This window comes from Geotrypetes seraphini, chromosome 6, assembly GCF_902459505.1.
Source record: "Geotrypetes seraphini chromosome 6, aGeoSer1.1, whole genome shotgun sequence".
Classification (NCBI taxonomy): domain Eukaryota; kingdom Metazoa; phylum Chordata; class Amphibia; order Gymnophiona; family Dermophiidae; genus Geotrypetes; species Geotrypetes seraphini.
In genome coordinates, this window is record NC_047089.1 from 11,678,443 (window position 1) to 11,696,641 (window position 18,199).

At 45.7% G+C, this 18,199-nt stretch overlaps 1 protein-coding gene across 1 annotated transcript in view; it reads left to right on the forward strand.

Annotated features, from left to right (window-relative positions):
• Positions 1-18,199, forward strand: part of ARHGEF17 (Rho guanine nucleotide exchange factor 17) — a 390,049-nt gene that overhangs the window by 220,774 nt on the left and 151,076 nt on the right. The window contains exon 2 of the mRNA XM_033949000.1: positions 10,869-10,946. Within this exon, the coding sequence (XP_033804891.1) occupies positions 10,869-10,946 (78 nt within the window). The remainder of the gene's footprint in view (positions 1-10,868; positions 10,947-18,199) is intronic.

An 18,199-nucleotide genomic window follows, 5' to 3' on the forward strand; every position in this document is an offset into this window, starting at 1 on the left:
GAATTTCCTGACATTTGTCCTGGACTTGTCCCCCCTTAGCTTCAATCCATGTCCTTTTGTCCATGTCACATTGGACATTGTAAATAATTTTTTTCCCTGCTCTATTCCTATGAGCATCGGAGCTTTTCCCGCCTCGGCCTGTGATAAAAAAACCTTAGTGTGCCTTTATGGGGGTGAGGGGGTGGGGGTGGAGACAGCGGTTAATTCTTAATAGCAAGCTATTTATGTCTTAGGTCCTTACAGTTCTAATTTAGATTTTGTCACGTCATTGTGTGGTTTGGACTTGGGCTGAGTCATCTGAAGTGGAGAATGTCCCAACATTGAAGATGAAAACAATGTGGGGAAAAGAGACGGCTGAGGCGAGATAGGATTGAAGTCTACAAAATCCTGAGTGGAGTAGAACGGGTACAAGTGGATCGATTTTTCAGTCCGTCAAAAATTACAAAGACTAGGGGACACTCGAAGTTACAGGGAAATACTTTTAAAACCTATAAGAGGAAATTTTGTTTCACTCAGAGAATTGTTAAGCTCTGGAATGCGTTGCCAGAGGTTGCGGTAAGAGCGGATAGCTTAGCTGGTTTTAAGAAAGGTTTGGACAAGTTCCTGGAGGAAAAGTCCATAGTCTGTTATTGAGAAAGACATGGGGGAAGCCACTGCTTGCCCTGGATCGGTAGCATGAAATGTTATTGCTCTTTGGGATTCCGGAACCCTGCTACTCTTTGGGCTTCTAGAATGTTGCTACTTTTTGGGTTTTGGCCAGGTCTTAGTGACCTGGATTGGCCACCATGAGAACAGGCTACAGGGCTTGATGGACCATTGGTCTGAGCCAGTAAGGTTATTTCTTATGTTCTAACTCCCAGGCTTTTCTTTGGGGATGTCAACATTAGTCTAATTTCCATGTGAGAATTGAGATCCTGGTTGTGAAGAGAGTGTTGGGAAATTACTGTTGCAATTTGGACCAGAGAGAAAGAGATCTTCCAACCCAGCTCATACCACAAGGTGCCATTGTGATACCAAGCTGATGGAGAGGAGAAGGGAGAGTGCTGTCCATTTGGGGTTTTGTCAGCGGAGTGCAGGGAGGGAGAACTAAAGGGCCGAGATGAAAAATTTGGAGGAAAGGTCTCCAGGGGAATCAGAAACCCAAAACCGGTCCATGGGGAACTCAGATTGCAGAAGGAGCATCAGAGCTCATAGTTTTCTTTGTGAAGCTGTTTATTACGTGGGCATTATATCATGGGCTAAATAAGTAGGCTAGACGCTTGAAGAGCTGACACAGAAAATCCCAGACCTTCTTTGAATATGGTAGAAGGCAGAATACTCCAGCAGACAGCAGACCCTCTGGACAAGCAGAGAAGTTTGAATAGAGATGGAGGACAAGATCTTGTTTTCAGTCAAAAATTGTATGATTACTCCAAACACCTCTGAGGCAGGCTAAGAGCCGAAACACTGACAGTGTCGGGTCTTTTTCATCTGGGATGAATAAATCTATGTCCCAGCTCTTCAAGCGTCTACAATCTTTATTGTGTTCCAGGAACCCCTGCGAATTTCAAAAAACCGCGAATACCGTTTTTAGGCAGGGGAGACAGGAGAGGGCAGCCGGAGCGCCGGCGAGTGAAGGAAATCACTCGCTGTATGCTCTGACCGCCTCTTCCTGTACTAAAGTCGGGCCTTACCAATCAGGAGCTGCCCTCTCCTGCCTGGTCATTCGTGGTCGGAATATACCGCGAATGACCGGGACTGCGAGCCGCTGACCGCGAATTTGCAGGGGAGCCCTGTATTTGGTTTGTTGTGTACTTAAAATTCCCTTTCTTTGTGTGTTGTATTAAATAACTAAGATAACATCTTTTTCTAGCAACGAGTTTTGGTTTGGAATGACAAACAAGAGAAAAATCCAACAGGAACTGCAGCAAATCCAAGCGAAAAGCAAAAGCCCGAAACAACTGCAGACTATGTACAAGATGCAGGCACTGTTTGTTTCAAACTCTAATGCTATATACAACCTTATTACCAACCGAGGGACCCGACTCGGTCCGTGTTTCGGACAACACGCCTTCCTCAGGGGTCCGTGGTAGATAAGGTTTTGCAACAAACAGCATTAACCCTTTCAGAACCATAAGGATCGTAGGCCAATTTTTGTGGTTTTGACGACATTTTTATGGTAAAAAGGGCTTGCAGATGCCAAAAAATTGATTTTTTTTGTGAAATATCATTATTATTTTTTTAAAAAAAATCACACTTCTGGCTTATGGACAGTGTGGCAAGTGAATCTTCTCGTCAATCTGGCAACGACGCTAATGAATGAATGTCGGAACCAGTTTGTTTACATAAAGGCAGTATCATATGGAATCCGTACATATCAAATTTAGAACTGTAGACTATCCCAATCAAAATTTATAGGATTTTAAAGTTATGGGACAAATATGTCCCTTGGTCCTGAAAGGGCTACAGGGAAAAAACTGAGATTGCTATGCTTCTTACAATCCAGCACTACACTTGTTTTTTTCCCTTTAATGCTGTTTGTTGCAAAACCTTATCTACCACGGACCCCTGAGGAAGGTTTGTTGTCCGAAACACGGACCGAGTCGGGTCCCTCGGTTGGTAATAAGGTTGTATATAGCATTAGAGTTTGAAATAAACAGTGCCTGCATCTTATGTTTCCAAGTTTCTAAGTTTATTAGTTTTTAATATCCCGATCATAAAACAAATATCTGACCGGTTAACAATAAAATTTAAAAGAGAGAAAAAATTAGAAAGAAATAATAGAAAGTGCGCAAAAGTAATTGAAGTGAACATAAATGACGTAGACTGACAAACTGGAAGGTGAGGAAAAGTGGGGGGGAAGGGAAAAGTTACATAATTTAGAAGAAATGAGATAGAAGGGGAAGGATAAGACAAGAAGGGTAAGGGTGCATGGTTGATAAGGATACGGCTGAGAAAAATATATAAAAAAAAAAATAAAAAGAAAGGAATAAGATAATAATTAGAAAAAAAAAAAAAAAAAGAAAAACCAAAGGTTAGATTATGATTTATCAAAGGCGTCTTGAAATAGGAAAGTTTTAAGCTTAGTCTGCATAGTCTGCAGTTGTTTTTGGCTTTTGGTTTGGAATGACCAATCTTGTGTGGCCAGTCCTGTGACCTCGTTAGCAGGCTTACCCTCTGGGCCTTGGACGTAAACCCTTTGTCCCAGTGGAGAAATGAGTCGGGACACAGTCCAGTAGGGTTTTGTGCCCATTGTATATCCAGGAAGAGGTTGTATTATTATAGTTTGTAATACCAGTTGTATTTCTGGTGCAACAAAAAGTAAAGACTATTTACCATCACACACCAGGGTACTTTCGACAATTTGTGGCACTCTATAAGCTTAATAGATCTTTACGATCCGAAAATCAAACGCTATTAATTCCAATGACGCGGGGAAATTATGCAGAAACTAGAGCGATGACTTCCAGTATTGCTGGCGTCAAAATGTGGAATGGCCCGGTGGGCCAATTGCGGCTGTGTTTAAAACGTTTTACTGCAATTTTGTGATTTATTAGTCGGCTTAAGCAAAGAATCTGTCTTCCCATATTTGCTGTTGTACTCTTGTGATTTCTTAGTTGACCCTTGACGAGAAGAAATTGTTTTTATTATGTAGATTTTATAATATGGTTTGTTTTTTGTCTTATGTATGTTTTAATTGATGCAAACCGTTTAGTTTTTTTTGTAAACGATATAAAAAGTTTTAAACAAATAAATCGATCCTGGGCCTGCGTGTCCTGGGCGGATGGGGAGGTGCTTCTCTCATTCTGGAATTTCTCCCGTTTACGCATGTAGATTGGAGGAGGGCAGTGACTCCCTCTTCGGGGACCTCAAGCAGCGGCAGTTTCCAGAGGTGCACAGTTTCAAGTTTCAAGTTTATTAGTTGGCTTGTTCAATCGCTTAATCGGATTTCTAAGCGATGTACAATAAAATATACATTCATTGGGAAACAAAAACATTACATACACTTAATAAATTATAATATAAACAAAAGGTAAGAAGGGATGAAATACATTTTTTTATAGTAAAGAAAGAATATACAGGGAAAATACAAAAGGAAATTGGAAAAACAAGAAAAAGCAAAATAATTCACTAAAATAACACTATAAAATAAAATTTAATTAATTTGCAAATGCATCTTTAAACAGAAAGGTTTTTAACTCGCTTTTAAATTTCCCAAACACCTTCTCCTCCCGTAAAAACATGGGAAGCGCATTCCAAATCTGGGGTGCTGTACATGAGAAGATAAATTGTCTTCTTGTACTAACAATTTTTAGCGAAGGAATTGATAAAAGGTTCCGTTCACTAGAACGTAAGATTCTTTTAACTGAATAGGGGATAAGTAACCTAAATAAAAATGCTGGAGTCTTATTTTCTAATGTTTTAAAAATAATGTTGAAAGGCATTTGCAGGTGCTCTTGGCTTAAGTGGGAGTTCAGCGAGTTAGCAAATCTCACGAGTTTGGATGGGAAGCGAGTTTTTGGAAGGTTGGGGGGGGGGTTTTGTTGTTTTTTTTTCATTGGTTCCTCTGACCAAAATTTAAACAGATGCAGGGCAAAAGTTGAAGGTTGGTATCACAGCACAAACGACTTCATAAAAAATTTTTTTTTTCTGTATTCTTAGCTGTAAAACTGACTAGAGATCTCCCAGAAGAGCTATAAATAGATAATCTCAAAACGGCGTCCCGATTGTAGGTGGCGGTGGGCAACCTACCGCTGTCTAACGGACCAATCGGGAAACATATTTAAAAAAAAAAAAAATCATTGCGGTGAATGATGTCTACAATGTAAGTGTTGTTCACGTGCGTATGGAAGCGTGTAGGCGCGCCTAAAGATGCCTTAGGCCAGTGTAGGCATGGCTTATGCTAGAAGTGGCCTTAGGCATGCCTAGGCGCTTTTGTAAGCACAAATCATATGCAGGCCTACATTTAAGGCGTCTCTACAAAAACTAGATGCAATTCTGGACGCGGTGCCTGCCAGTGATTCACACGCGGTAGCTGCCCATTTTGCAGGTGCCTAACGCGGCAGGCGCCGTTTCCAGAATCGGGCCCTTAAAGCCTGATTCTCAAAATGGCGTCCCGATTGTAGGCGGTGGTAGGTGTTCTACCACCATCTAATGGACCAATCGGGACACACATTAAAAAAAGAAAAAAAAAAAAAAATCAAAAAATCGATGCAGCGAACAACGCCTACGATGTAGGCGTCATTCGCATGTGTACAGAGCATTCTAGGCATTCCTATGGACGCCCAAGGCCGGCATAGGTGCGGCTTACGCTTGAAGTGGCCTTAGGCATCCGTAGGCGTGCCTAGGCGTTTCCGAAGGTGCAAGTCAGACGCTATTTCTTTGCCGATGATCTTGTCACATTGGAAATCTGCTCATTTATTAAATACTACTTTTTGGTGGGCCACTGTAATGATGATACATAACTTGAATTTAAGTCTATGAAAATGTGGTCCCCTTTATTAACCGTGTCTTCTCTCCATTAGCGATGTTTATTCCAGCTGTTTAAATAATACCAATCACTGCTTTACCTCTTTATTTGCATATCATCTCATGTTGATTACATTATATATAATTCTAATGTATCTCCTACTCAACGGTTTATTCTTATGGCTTCATATACGTCTTCTCATTTACTCATTGCACAGGGGTGCTTGTTGCTCCCTAGGTGTACCTCTGTTTTGGAGTGTACCATATTTACAGTATAATGTACTTATCTTTATAATTGTAAAGATCTCAATAAAAGATTTAAAACAAAAGGGGGCCAGGTGACTTGAAGGGTCAGGAGCTGAGCTGATAGTAGCAAGAGATTGACACTTGGATCCAGAGTCATCTCATTTCTTGTATTTTGATCCTTTCACCTCTGGTGAGACCTCATTTAGAATATTGTGTACCATTCTGGAGGCCGCACCTTCAAAAAGATATAAAAAGGATGGAGGCGGTCCAGAGGAAGGCTACTAAAATGGTGCGTGGTCTTCGTCATAAGGCGTATGGGGACAGACTTAAAGATCTCAATCTGTATACTTTGGAGGAAAGGCGGGAGAGGGGAGATATGATAGGGATGTTTAAATACCGACGTGGCCTATATGCACATGAGTTGAGTCTAAACTAAACTAAATCTTAAGTTTATATACTGCATCATCTCCACAATCGTAGAGCTCGGCACGGTTTACAGGAGCTTAGTATAAAGAGGAAACACTGTGGTAAGGGTTAGAGGAAGAATATAGAGGGAAGATAGTATTACATTTTTGAGAATAGTCAAGTTTTTAGATGTTTTTGGAATAGTTGGAAGGAGCCCAGATTCCGAAGTGGGGTAGTAAGGTTGTTCCAAAGCTCTGTGATTCTGAAGGAGAGAGATGTCCCTAATTTTCCCGCATAGATGACGCCTTTTAACGAGGGGAAGGATAGTTTAAATTTTGAAGCTCTGGAATGAGAGGGCACAGGATGAAGTTAAGAGGTGACAGGCTCAGGAGTAATATAAGGAAATACTTTTTTACAGAAAGGGTGGTAGATGTGTGGAATCGTGGGATAGGCACGTGAGATCTGTTAGAGAGAGGGAGAGATAATGCTTACTGTGGGTGGACAGACTGGATGGGCCATTTGGCCTTTCTCTGTCATCGTGTTTCTACCATTTCTTCTTTAGGTGAGTTAGCTCGGCCGTTGCACATCTCATCCTGGGCAGATTCCAGGATGTTTGATAGTATCGGTAGTGGAAGGGATGAGATTGGAGACCATACCGTCTGTGACTGAATCTACCAACCACTTCACACATATTCCTGACCCTCTTTATCAGCGTGTAGTGCTTCATTTTCTGTCCTGTGCATTATTTAGTATTCTGAAGAAAGACCAGTTGAATTGGCAGTAGGCATGCTCCGTTGGAGAAGATAATATAGTAATTATTTAACCTAGTCAAATGGGGATTTTGGATAAAGAATTCACTGCACAGTGTGTGGTAGGAAAAAGAGGCCAGACGTTCACGCTGACACACATTTAGAGGTTAAGTCTTATCATGAACCAACCGTAGGAGGGAGGGAACCAACTGGGTTGCTTGTTGGATGTGTCATCGTTTCATAATATCCAATTAGATGAATGTAGGTCAACAATATTCGGTGTTTTCAGGGCCAAAGCTTTGAAACTCTTTACCTTCTGAGCAGTGAGTTACAAAGAATTTTAATATACTTAAGAATTCACAAAAAATGCATTTAAACAAGATGGCTGCATTGCCTTCTGAGATTTCATAGTTTTGCAGAACTTACCATTGACGTTTGGGCCTTTTGGGCAGATTGGATTATTTTAGAATAGGTAGGGAATTATATGTTTCTTAATTATTATTTTATTTATTATGAATTATATGTTTGAAATGAGATACTGGTTGGATTGTCTTATAATCATTACTCTTTTCCTTATAATCATTACTCTTTATGGTCTGTACAACTGGACTGTCTCATGCAGTTAATATTTGTATTAATGTTTGTATACTTTTGTTTATTTTATAAAACTAATGGTTTCCATGGGCTTCTTTTAATAAGGTGCGCTACTTTAACCCGCGAAATAGCGCACGCTACATTACCGCACACGCTAGACCTTAATGCCAGCGTTAGTTCTAGAAGCGTAGCGCGCGGTGTAGCATGCATTAATTTCCTGCGTGCGTTAAAAACGCTAGCACACTTTAGTAAAAGGAGCCCTATGTTTCTATATTTCAGCTGGAAAAGATAGGGAATTATGACGTCGATGTAATTTATAATTTAAGTTTGTTTTATTTTTGTGCTTAATTTATGATTTTTAAAAAAGTATATTGTGTGTGTTGTGTTGTAAGCTGCTGAGGATGGTAGATTAACCCCCTCTTGCAGGCGCTAGCGTTTAGTGCACGCTAATCGGTTAGCGCACCTTAGTAAAAGAGGGTCTAAGTGGTATAAAAACTTTTAAACAAATAAATAAGCTAATTTGGCTGAAAGCGAAAAACAAAATCTGCATTCACCCTGTATTATGGATAATTTCTGAGACAGGTTTATGCATAGGCAGCGGGACGATTTTTGTTTGAAGGGCCCCAAAACTCCACCCCCTAGACCCCACCCAGGCCCCGCCCCCATAATAATAGTACTAATTGTAATGTCAAGTTTTCTATTCATTTTTCACATATACACACACAATATAATCTTATTTACAATACATAATGGTTAACCACAAGATTAAACTACACTGTATGCTTCTCAGTATTCATTTCTACTAGAACACCTGGCCTTTGTCACACATGCAGAACATAGATAACCCCTATGCAAATACAGGACCACAAACTAAGGAACTGTATTAATGGTACAAGCCTCACAGGAAAGGACTTTAATAATGGTAGAAACTTCTCAGGAAGAGACTTTATTAATGGTAGAAACCTCTCAGGAAGAGACTTTATTAATGGTAGAAACCTCACAGGAAGGGACTATATTAATGGTAGAAATTAACGACAGGAAGGAACTGTATTAATGGTAAAAACCTCACAGGAATGGACTTTATTAATGGTAGAAACCTCACAGGAAGGAACAGTATTAATGGTAGAAACCTCTCAAGAAGGCACTTTATTAATGGTAGAACCCTTACAGGAAGGGACTATATTAATGGTAGAAATAAACCATAGGAAGGAACTGTATTAATGGTAGAAATCTCACAGGAAGAGACTGTATTAATGGTAAAAACCTCACAGGAAGGGACTTTATTAATGGTAGAAACCTCACAGGAAGGAACAGTATTAATGGTTGAAGCCTCTCAAGAAGGCACTTTATTAATGGTAGAAACATCACAGGAATGGACTTTATTAATGGTAGAAACCTCACAGGAAGGAACAGTATTAATGGTAGAAACCTCTCAAGAAGGCACTTTATTAATGGTAGAAACCTCACAGGAAGTGGACTATATTAATGGTAGAAATTAACCACAGGAAGGAACAGTATTAATGGTACATACCTCATGGGGAGTTGTATTTAGGGTTACCAGACGTCTGGATTTCCCTGTCCGGGTTTGGAAAAACTGGTGAGATCGGGTCTGGAGTGCATCTGCGCAGGCGCGGATGCAATATGACGATGTCGCATGCATGTGTGTGAAGTCATCACGTCGCTTGTGCGCAGGTGCACTCCATCCCTGCCCCAAAGAGATGAGGTTTGTGTGGGTTGGGTTTGGGGGGGGGGGTAGAACAGGATGGACTGGGGGGGAGAAGAGGCAGGTCCAGGGGCAGGGCCATGCATCCTCTTATACCAGATGGAAAATCTGGTAACCCAAGTTATATTAATGGTACAAACCTCACAGAAAGGGACTTTATTAATGGTATAAACCTCACAGGCGGGGTCTGTATTAATGGTAGAAACTTCACGGGAGGGTGCTCTATTAATGGTACAAACCCTCTCTGGAAGGAGTTTTAGGGATACCATAGAAACAGCAGTACCATTTTTAACAGATACTTTAGAACCCAAGACTTACCTAATTGGGTCAGGCTGAGGTTCCATTAAGCTCAGTATTCTATTTCAAATATTGGCCAGTCTGGGTCACAAGTACTGGCAGAGTCCCAAAATCTAGCAAGACTCCATGTTAATCTCAGGGAGTTACAGTGGTTCTCCCCAGGTCTACATTAATAGCAGTTTATGAACTTTTCCTCCAGGAATTTGTCCAAACCTTTATTAAACCCAGTTACATTAACTGCTTTTATCACTCCAGAGATTTTTCACTCCATAAGATGCACCTGACCATAAGACACACCCTAGATTTAGAGGAGGAACACAAGAAAAAAACCATTCTGAACCAAATTCTCCCTGCCAGGCTCTGCACCCAACCCCTCACTCCTTGCCAAGCTCTGCACCCTGTCCCCCCTCCCTGCCTAGCTCTTTACCTTGTCCCCCCTCTGGAGGTCTAGAGGCTGGCAGGCAGGTAGGGATAGGAGACAAGGCAGGCAGGCAGGCCTCCCACCCCAAGCCTCCCCCCAGGTACGGGCAGGCAGGCCTCCCCCCCGCACCCCAGGCAAGCAGGCAGGCCCTGGCCGCTCCCTCCTCCCCCCTCCCTATTTCCCTATTTTTCACTTGGCAGGCCCACACCCCCCTTACCTTATTTTAATTCTGATGCCCTCCCTCGCTGGACGTGGCTGTCTCTCTAGCGGCAGAGCAGCACACAAGGCTGCCTGCCTGGTCGACTGACTCCTCTTCTCTTCTTCAGCGGCAGAGCGGCGCAAAAGGCTGCCTGCCTGGTCCCGCGCTGATTCCTGCAAGAGTTCTCCAGCATCACCAGCAGTTCTAGGCGGTTTAAATAAAAGAGAAACTGGACAATCAGTAAAAATACAATCACACAATGGATACATTAAGATAAGCAGAAAGGGAATACGGTAGATTATCCAGGATTTGTTTTTTCTTTTTTTCAGTTACTCTGCTTAGACAGGTAGTTATCCGGAAAGAGCATGCATTGTGGCCTTTGAGATCAGTTTCCACTGAACAGGATCTAAGTGAGAAGACTTTTTTTTTTTTCAGCAGTGTTTAGTGCGTATGTGGGCTAGAACGCATTGGTCTCATTTTTACATGGAGACTTTTCACACCGGATTATGCTCTGACTTTTCTTTCACTCACAGAATGTCACGACTTGGCTCAAGCACATGCCATAATCCTGTGATGCCTGACAAGTTTTCTAGTAGTAATAAGCTTGAAGATTTTAGGAAACATTCAGATGTGGATTCCAACATGGATTAAGGGGGGAAAAAGGCTCAGTTTCTGAAATATACTGGAATTTTGGAATAATGGGATGGAGAAAATCTTTTTTTAGCAAATGTCACACACCTCAGTGGAGGAGTTCTCATAAAATGTTTCTTTTTTTTTTTTCTGCAGGATATGCGGAAACATGTCTTCCTGACTTTGCTGGATACCGAGCAGTCTTACGTGGAGTCTCTGCGCACCCTCATGCAGGTACGTTGGAAGGCGCATTCTGCAGACTCCAACCAGGGGCAGTGTGCTCCTCCACTTGCTTTTAGCAGATGTGCCTGTATTCCTCAAATTGTCCTGAAGGAGTCACCCCTGCGTGCAGGAAAATAGTCAAAAAGTGACAGGAACAATGGGAGGAAAGTTGGTGTCAGGTCAAAAGCGCGCCAGGACAAATGGCGCGCGCAGACAACTGAGCGCAACGCGGAGGTGCGCGCCGAAGAAAATGACTGTTTTAAAAGGCTCCGACGGGGGTGTGAGGGGGGAACCCCCCACTTTACTTTATACTGATCGCGCCGCGTTGTGGGGGCATTGTGGGGGGTTTGGGGGGTTGTAAACCCCCACATTTTACTGAAAACTTCACTTTTTCCCTAAAAAACAGGGAAACAGTTAAGTTTCCAGTATAATGAGGGCGGTTACAACCCCCCAAACCCCCCACAATGCCGCTGCGATCTGTATTAAGTAAAGTGTGGGGGGTTCCCCAACAAAACCCCCTGTCGGAGCCCCTAAAAACACTCTTTTTCTTCGCCGCGCGCTTCCGTCTTGTGCTCAGTTGTCGGCGCGCGCCTTTGTCTTCGGCAGTTTTGTCTATGAACCGGAAAGTTACTGAAGGCAATCTATATTACATCTGCTCTGGAATCTAATCTGTTTAATCGCTTCACTTACTATCATTTTTTACTTAAAAGGTGTAAATACATCACCTTTGGCATTTTTCCTAGGTTGACCCTGTGGTGGGAGCAGTTATGTCCCCACCACTCCCTAGGAGTGGCTCCACAACACATTTATTGCAAGTCCTGAAGGCTCAATAGCTAGGGTTACCAGATGTCCAGGAAATCTTTTTAGAGGACTCTCTGGGTGCCTGGAGAGATTTCCAAAACTCAGCAGTTTTGGAAGGCCCTGAGCTCGGGGCCATATTTGGATGTCCTCTGTGCATGCGTGGACGTCGAGTGATGATGTCACACACATGTACAGGCGTGTGATGTCATCAGGTCGATGCCCGCACATGCGTAAACGACATCAAGACACCGCCCTAAGCTTGGGGAAGTAGACACGCAGTTCATGTGGAGGCGGGGCTGAAGGCAGAGCAGGGTGGGGCTGAGGGAGGAGCAGGACAGAGTGGGGGCAGGAAATGTGGTAACCCTATCACTAGCTCCCTCAGCCAGAGTACTGTCACCACCGTGGCTGCGTTACATGAGAGAGGATTTAAGAATTGGGGAAAAGACCCTTAAATGCAGTGGATGAACTTGAAGACGAGGCGATGAGCTGCGAGCACTCCCATGGGTTGAGGACACGAAGCAGATCAAATGATTGCGAAGTGTACGACTTATTAAATAAAAAAAACCCCCCCACGAAGTCTCCACTTTTCGCCCTCGGGCTGCGACAGGGGTGGAGGCTAGAAGGGGAGGATCACACGCTTCCCCTCAAAGCAAAAAGCTCCGTACGCACAAATCAAGGAGCACTCCGATAACAAAGCAACAGCCGTCTTTTCTCAGTGGCTGCGTTGGATTGAGAAGTGTGCGATTTATTCAACAAAAACCTATCTCATCTGCTTCGCATCTTCTACCAATGGATGAACTTCTTGAAGCCGGATGCTGATGGGTTGGACGGAGTAGGAAAAATGCTTGTTAAAAAAATGTGTGTGTGTAGGGCTTGATGGAGGTGCGTACGCAGGATGTCACATTTCTAAATTTTAGTGGTGTTTACCTTATATGTGTTGTTCCATTGACATCCTGTTTATTGGCACAAAGATTGATTGATTGGTTGATGTCTTTTGTGTAAAACAGTAAATTTCAAACAATATAAAATACTAAAAATGTATATCGATATCATTCTATCTACATCTTTATCTGTATCTATCTGTCTATATATGTCTCTACAACCACAAAAAACAATAAGGAACAATGCTGCAGAAATTTTTAACACCTTTTTAAACCCGAATGGTGCTCAGAATCCACGGATGGAATGGAAAAAGCTCAACATGGGGAGCAAACCCCTAAAGCATTTTTCACAGAATCTATCATTGCACCACCGATTTTGGTAGAAAGGTGATTAAAAATATTTCTTAAAAACCGGTGTAATATTGTTATCCCAGGACAAGCAGGCAGCATATTCTTAACGCATGGGTGACGTCACCGACGGACACTTTTAACTAGAAAGTTCTAGTTGGCCGCACCGCGCATGCGCGAGTGCCTTCCCGCCCGATGGAGGAGTGCGTGGTCCCCAGTTTCTTCATTTCCGCGGAGCGAAGAAGACGCATGTGTTTTCAACGGCCGTTGAAAAATCTACTTTTTGCCTTCCCGCTCGCGAAATTCTCCACTTTTTTGCTCTTTTTCCCTTCGGGTTCCTTTTTCGTTCTAAAAAAAAAAACAAAAAAACTTTGCTTTTGTTTTTCCCTTATTTTTAAGGCCGGCCCCGGCGGGGCCTGTTGCCACTATACAGGCCTCTGGTTTTGATTTTGCAGAGGTCGTGTTTCCCTTCATGCCCCCTCAGCCGGGCTTTAAGAAGTGCCAGCGGTGTGCACGCCCGATCTCTCTCACTGACCCGCACAACTGGTGTCTACAGTGCTTGGGTCCAGAGCATCGGGCTGACACCTGCACCCGCTGTGCTACCCTTAAAAAACGCACATTAAAAAATAGGCAGATCCAGCAGAATATCCTTTTCGGTACCGGATCTACCATGGAATCTGCCGCGCCGTTGACGGCACCGCAAAAGTCGGCACCGACTACTTCGACGACGCCTGATCCTTCCTCGGGGTCGCTGGCACCAGGTAAGCCGGCTAAGAAGCCTTCCACTTCCCTTGAGCGCCCTCCTGCCACAGCGGCGACGCCGGTCCTCCCGGCATCACGCCGACCCCGCAAACGCTCCGCCCCGATTTCGGTGAGTGCCTCGTCATTGGCCTCCTCATCGCCGGGGCATGGAGCGGCACCTATGGTACCGAAAAAGAAAAAAGTGGTACCGGTGCCTCCTCTGGACGACCGCATTGCGGCCATACTCCAAAGCCAATTGCAGGAGCAACTACAGCAGCAACTCCAACACCTGTTGCCAGCAATGTTGGCCCCACTCCTTCCGGTACCAGACCGGCCCGAGCCTCGCACCATACCACCGGTGTCGACCCCATCGGTACCGCTGAACACTTCCATGCCGGCATGGCTCAGTGTGGCGAGTCTTAGTGAGAGACTTGCCAGAGCACATCGAGACGGTACCGGGAGAGGAAGATCGGTGCCGGTCCCGGTCTCGGGGGGCCGGTGTCGTTCTTGATGTCGGGGAGGGTCGGCATTAGAGCGTGGTTGCTCGCGGCCGAACCACTCAATCCTCCCGTGCAACCACGCTCTAATGCCGACCCTCCCCGACATCAAGAACGACACCGGCCCCCCGAGACCGGGACCGGCACCGATCTTCCTCTCCCGGTACCGTCTCGATGTGCTCTGGCAAGTCTCTCACTAAGACTCGCCACACTGAGCCATCCACACCACCGTCCCGTCCTGCACACCGGGTCAGGGACCCGGACTTGTGGGAAGAATCCCCACCCGGTACCGAGGATGAGGCTTCGTCAACGGACGAGGAACCCTCGATGGTCGATACCGGTTCCAAACCTGAACAATCCTCATTCACCAAATTTCTTCGGGAAATGTCGGCGGCTCTTTCTATCCCATTAGAGTCTGACTCTAAAAAGTCCCAGGCCTTTCTCTATGCCCTAGACTTTGAACAACCCCCCAAAGAATTCCTTAAGTTACCCGTCCACGACATCTTACGGGAAACTTTTTACAAAAATTGGGAAAATCCTCTCACTGTACCGGGAGCCCCTCGAAAACTGGATAGTTTGTACAGGGTCATTCCGATCCCGGGGTTCGACAAACCTCAACTACCCCATGAATCTCTTCTAGTCGAGTCCACTTTAAAAAAGACCCAGGGCTCCAGTGTTTATGCCTCCACCCCTCCTGGCAGAGAGGGCAAAACTATGGATAAATTTGGCAAGCGACTTTATCAAAATGCAATGCTTGCCAACAGGGCTAATAATTACACCTTTCACTTCTCCTTCTACATGAAGCATTTGGTGCAACTACTTTCATCCTTGCAAAAATATATCCCTGAGCGTAAGGTCCCCCTTTTTCAACAACAAATTTCCAGCCTACTTCAACTACGGAAATTCATGGTTCGCTCCATTTACGACTCCTTCGAGCTGACCTCTCGAGCATCTGCCATGACTGTTGCCATGCGGCGTCTGGCCTGGCTGAGAGTTTCTGATCTCGACATTAACCATCAAGACCGCCTGGCGAACGCACCTTGTCTTGGTGATGAACTCTTCGGGGAGTCTCTGGACTCCACAACTCAGAAACTCTTGGCTCACGAGACCAGGTGGAATACTCTGGTGAAACCTAAAAAGAAGGCTCCGCCTGCTCGACCCTACAGACAGCAGTCCTCCTACCAACGCAGGTTCTCGGCCAGACCTCTCAACCCGCCACAACAGCAGCCTCGCCGACCTCGTCAGCAGCATCAACATCAGGCTCGCTCCCAGTCTCACCAACCTGCCAAGCCTCTCCCTCCATCAAAACCATCTCAGCCCTTTTGACTCTTTTCTCCAGGGCATAGCCAGTCTCCCACCATCGTTGCCTCTTCCTCAGCCTATCGGAGGACGCCTACAATTTTTCCTCAGCCGTTGGGAGTTCATCACATCAGACCAGTGGGTCCTCAACATCATTCGCCACGGCTACTCTCTCAACTTCCAGACTCTTCCTCCAGACAATCCTCTCATAGAGTCTGCTTCTCACTCCTCCCAATCCCTCCTCCTCCTGAGGGAGGTCCAATCCCTCCTTCTTCTCAATGCCATCGAAGAGGTACCCTCAGACCAAAGGGGTCAGGGATTCTACTCCCGCTACTTCCTGGTTCCCAAGAAGACAGGAGACCTCCGTCCCATCCTCGATCTCCGGGACCTCAACAAGTGTCTGGTCAAGGAAAAATTCAGAATGCTCTCCCTTGCCACGCTTTACCCTCTTCTCTCTCAACACGACTGGCTATGTTCCCTAGACCTCAAAGAGGCCTACACTCACATCCCAATCAATCCGACTTCACGCCGCTACCTACGGTTTCAGATACAGCACCATCACTATCAGTACAAAGTGCTACCCTTTGGCCTCGCATCATCACCCAGGGTGTTCACCAAGTGCCTTATTGTGGTGGCGGCCTCCCTCAGGTCTCACAACCTCCAGGTGTTCCCCTACTTGGACGATTGGTTGGTGAAAGCACCTACGTCTCCGCTTGTGCTACAAGCCACTCAACACACCATCTCTTTCCTCCATCTCCTGGGGTTCGAGATCAACTACCCCAAGTCGCACCTACTTCCCACACAGCGACTTCAGTTCATTGGTGCAGTTCTCGACACCACTCTGATGAGGGCGTTTCTCCCCTCCGACCGCCAACGGACTCTGCTCCACCTCTGCCGTCAGGTGCTCCTTCATCACTCCATTCCAGCTCGGCAGATGATGGTCCTCCTGGGCCACATGGCATCGACGGTCCATGTACTTCCTCTGGCGCGACTCCACCTCAGGACACCTCAGTGGACTCTAGCCAACCAATGGTCACAGACCACAGATCCTCTTTCGCATCCCATCTCTGTGACATCGTCTCTTCAGCTATCTCTTCAATGGTGGTTGAACTCCTCCAATCTTTCCAGGGGTCTACTCTTTCATCTACCCCCTCACTCTATGATCATAACCACAGATGCCTCCCCCTATGCATGGGGAGCTCACATGGGAGACCTGCGCACCCAGGGTCTCTGGACCCCTCAGGAGCGTCAACATCGCATCAATTTCCTGGAACTCAGGGCCATGTTCTATGCTCTCAGGGCCTTCCAGCACCTCCTCTACCCACAGGTTCTTCTCCTGTGCACAGACAACCAAGTCGCCATGTACTACATAAACAAACAAGGCGGCACCGGATCTTCCCTCCTCTGTCAGGAGGCCATCCGCATCTGGACCTGGGCCACGGCCCACAGTCTCTTTCTCAAGGCTGTCTATATCCAGGGCGACCAGAACTCCCTGGCCGACAATCTCAGCCGCATCCTTCAACCTCACGAGTGGACTCTGGATCCTCCCACACTCCGCTCCATCTTTGCTCGGTGGGGCACTCCTCAAGTGGATCTCTTTGCAGCTCCTCACAACCATCAGCTGCCCCAGTTCTGTTCCAGACTCTTCTCTCCTCATCGTCTGACACCGGATGCATTCCTGCTCAACTGGACGGATCGATTCCTCTATGCCTTTCCCCCGCTGCCTCTGATGTTGCGGACGTTATTCAAACTCCGCAGGGACAGAGCCACCATGATTCTCATCGCCCCTCGGTGGCCTCACCAACACTGGTTCTCCCTCCTGCTCCAGCTCAGCTCCAGAGAACCCGATCCTCTTCCTGTGTTTCCTACTCTACTTACACAGCAGCATCAGTCTCTACTGCATCCCAATCTGTCCTCGCTCCACCTGACAGCTTGGTTTCTCTCGGGCTGACCTCTCCAGAGAATCTGTCTCAGCCTGTCCGTCGTATTTTGGATGCCTCCAGGAAACCGGCTACCCTCCAATGTTACCATCAGAAGTGGACCCGGTTCTCCTCTTGGTGTCTACTACATCACCACGACCCATTGGCGGTGGAAACTGTACTGGACTATTTGCTCTCTCTGTCCGACGCTGGCCTCAAGTCTACCTCAATCAGAGTCCACCTCAGTGCCATCACTGCGTTTCATGAGCCTATCCTCGGAAAACCTCTCACGGCTCATCCACTGGTTTCCCGGTTCATGAGAGGCCTCTTCAATGTCAAACCACCTCTGAAGCCTCCTCCTGGGACCTGAATGTGGTTTTATCCGCCCTCATGAAACCTCCTTTTGAACCTCTTGCCACAAATTCTCTCAAATTTCTTACGTGGAAGGTGCTTTTCCTCATTGCCATCACCTCTGCCAGGAGGGTTAGTGAGCTGCATGCACTGGTTGCAGACCCACCTTTCACGGTTTTTCACCATGACAAGGTGGTTCTGCGTACCCATCCTAGATTTCTTCCCAAGGTAGTCTCGGACTTCCACCTCAACCAGTCCATTGTCTTGCCTGTCTTTTTCCCGAAGCCCCATTCTCATCCTGGGGAACAGGCGTTACACACACTGGACTGTAAGCGTGCCCTTGCATACTACCTTGACCGTACCAGGGCTCACCGCTCGTCCCCTCAGCTCTTTCTGTCCTTCGACCCTAACCGTCTAGGTCGTCCTGT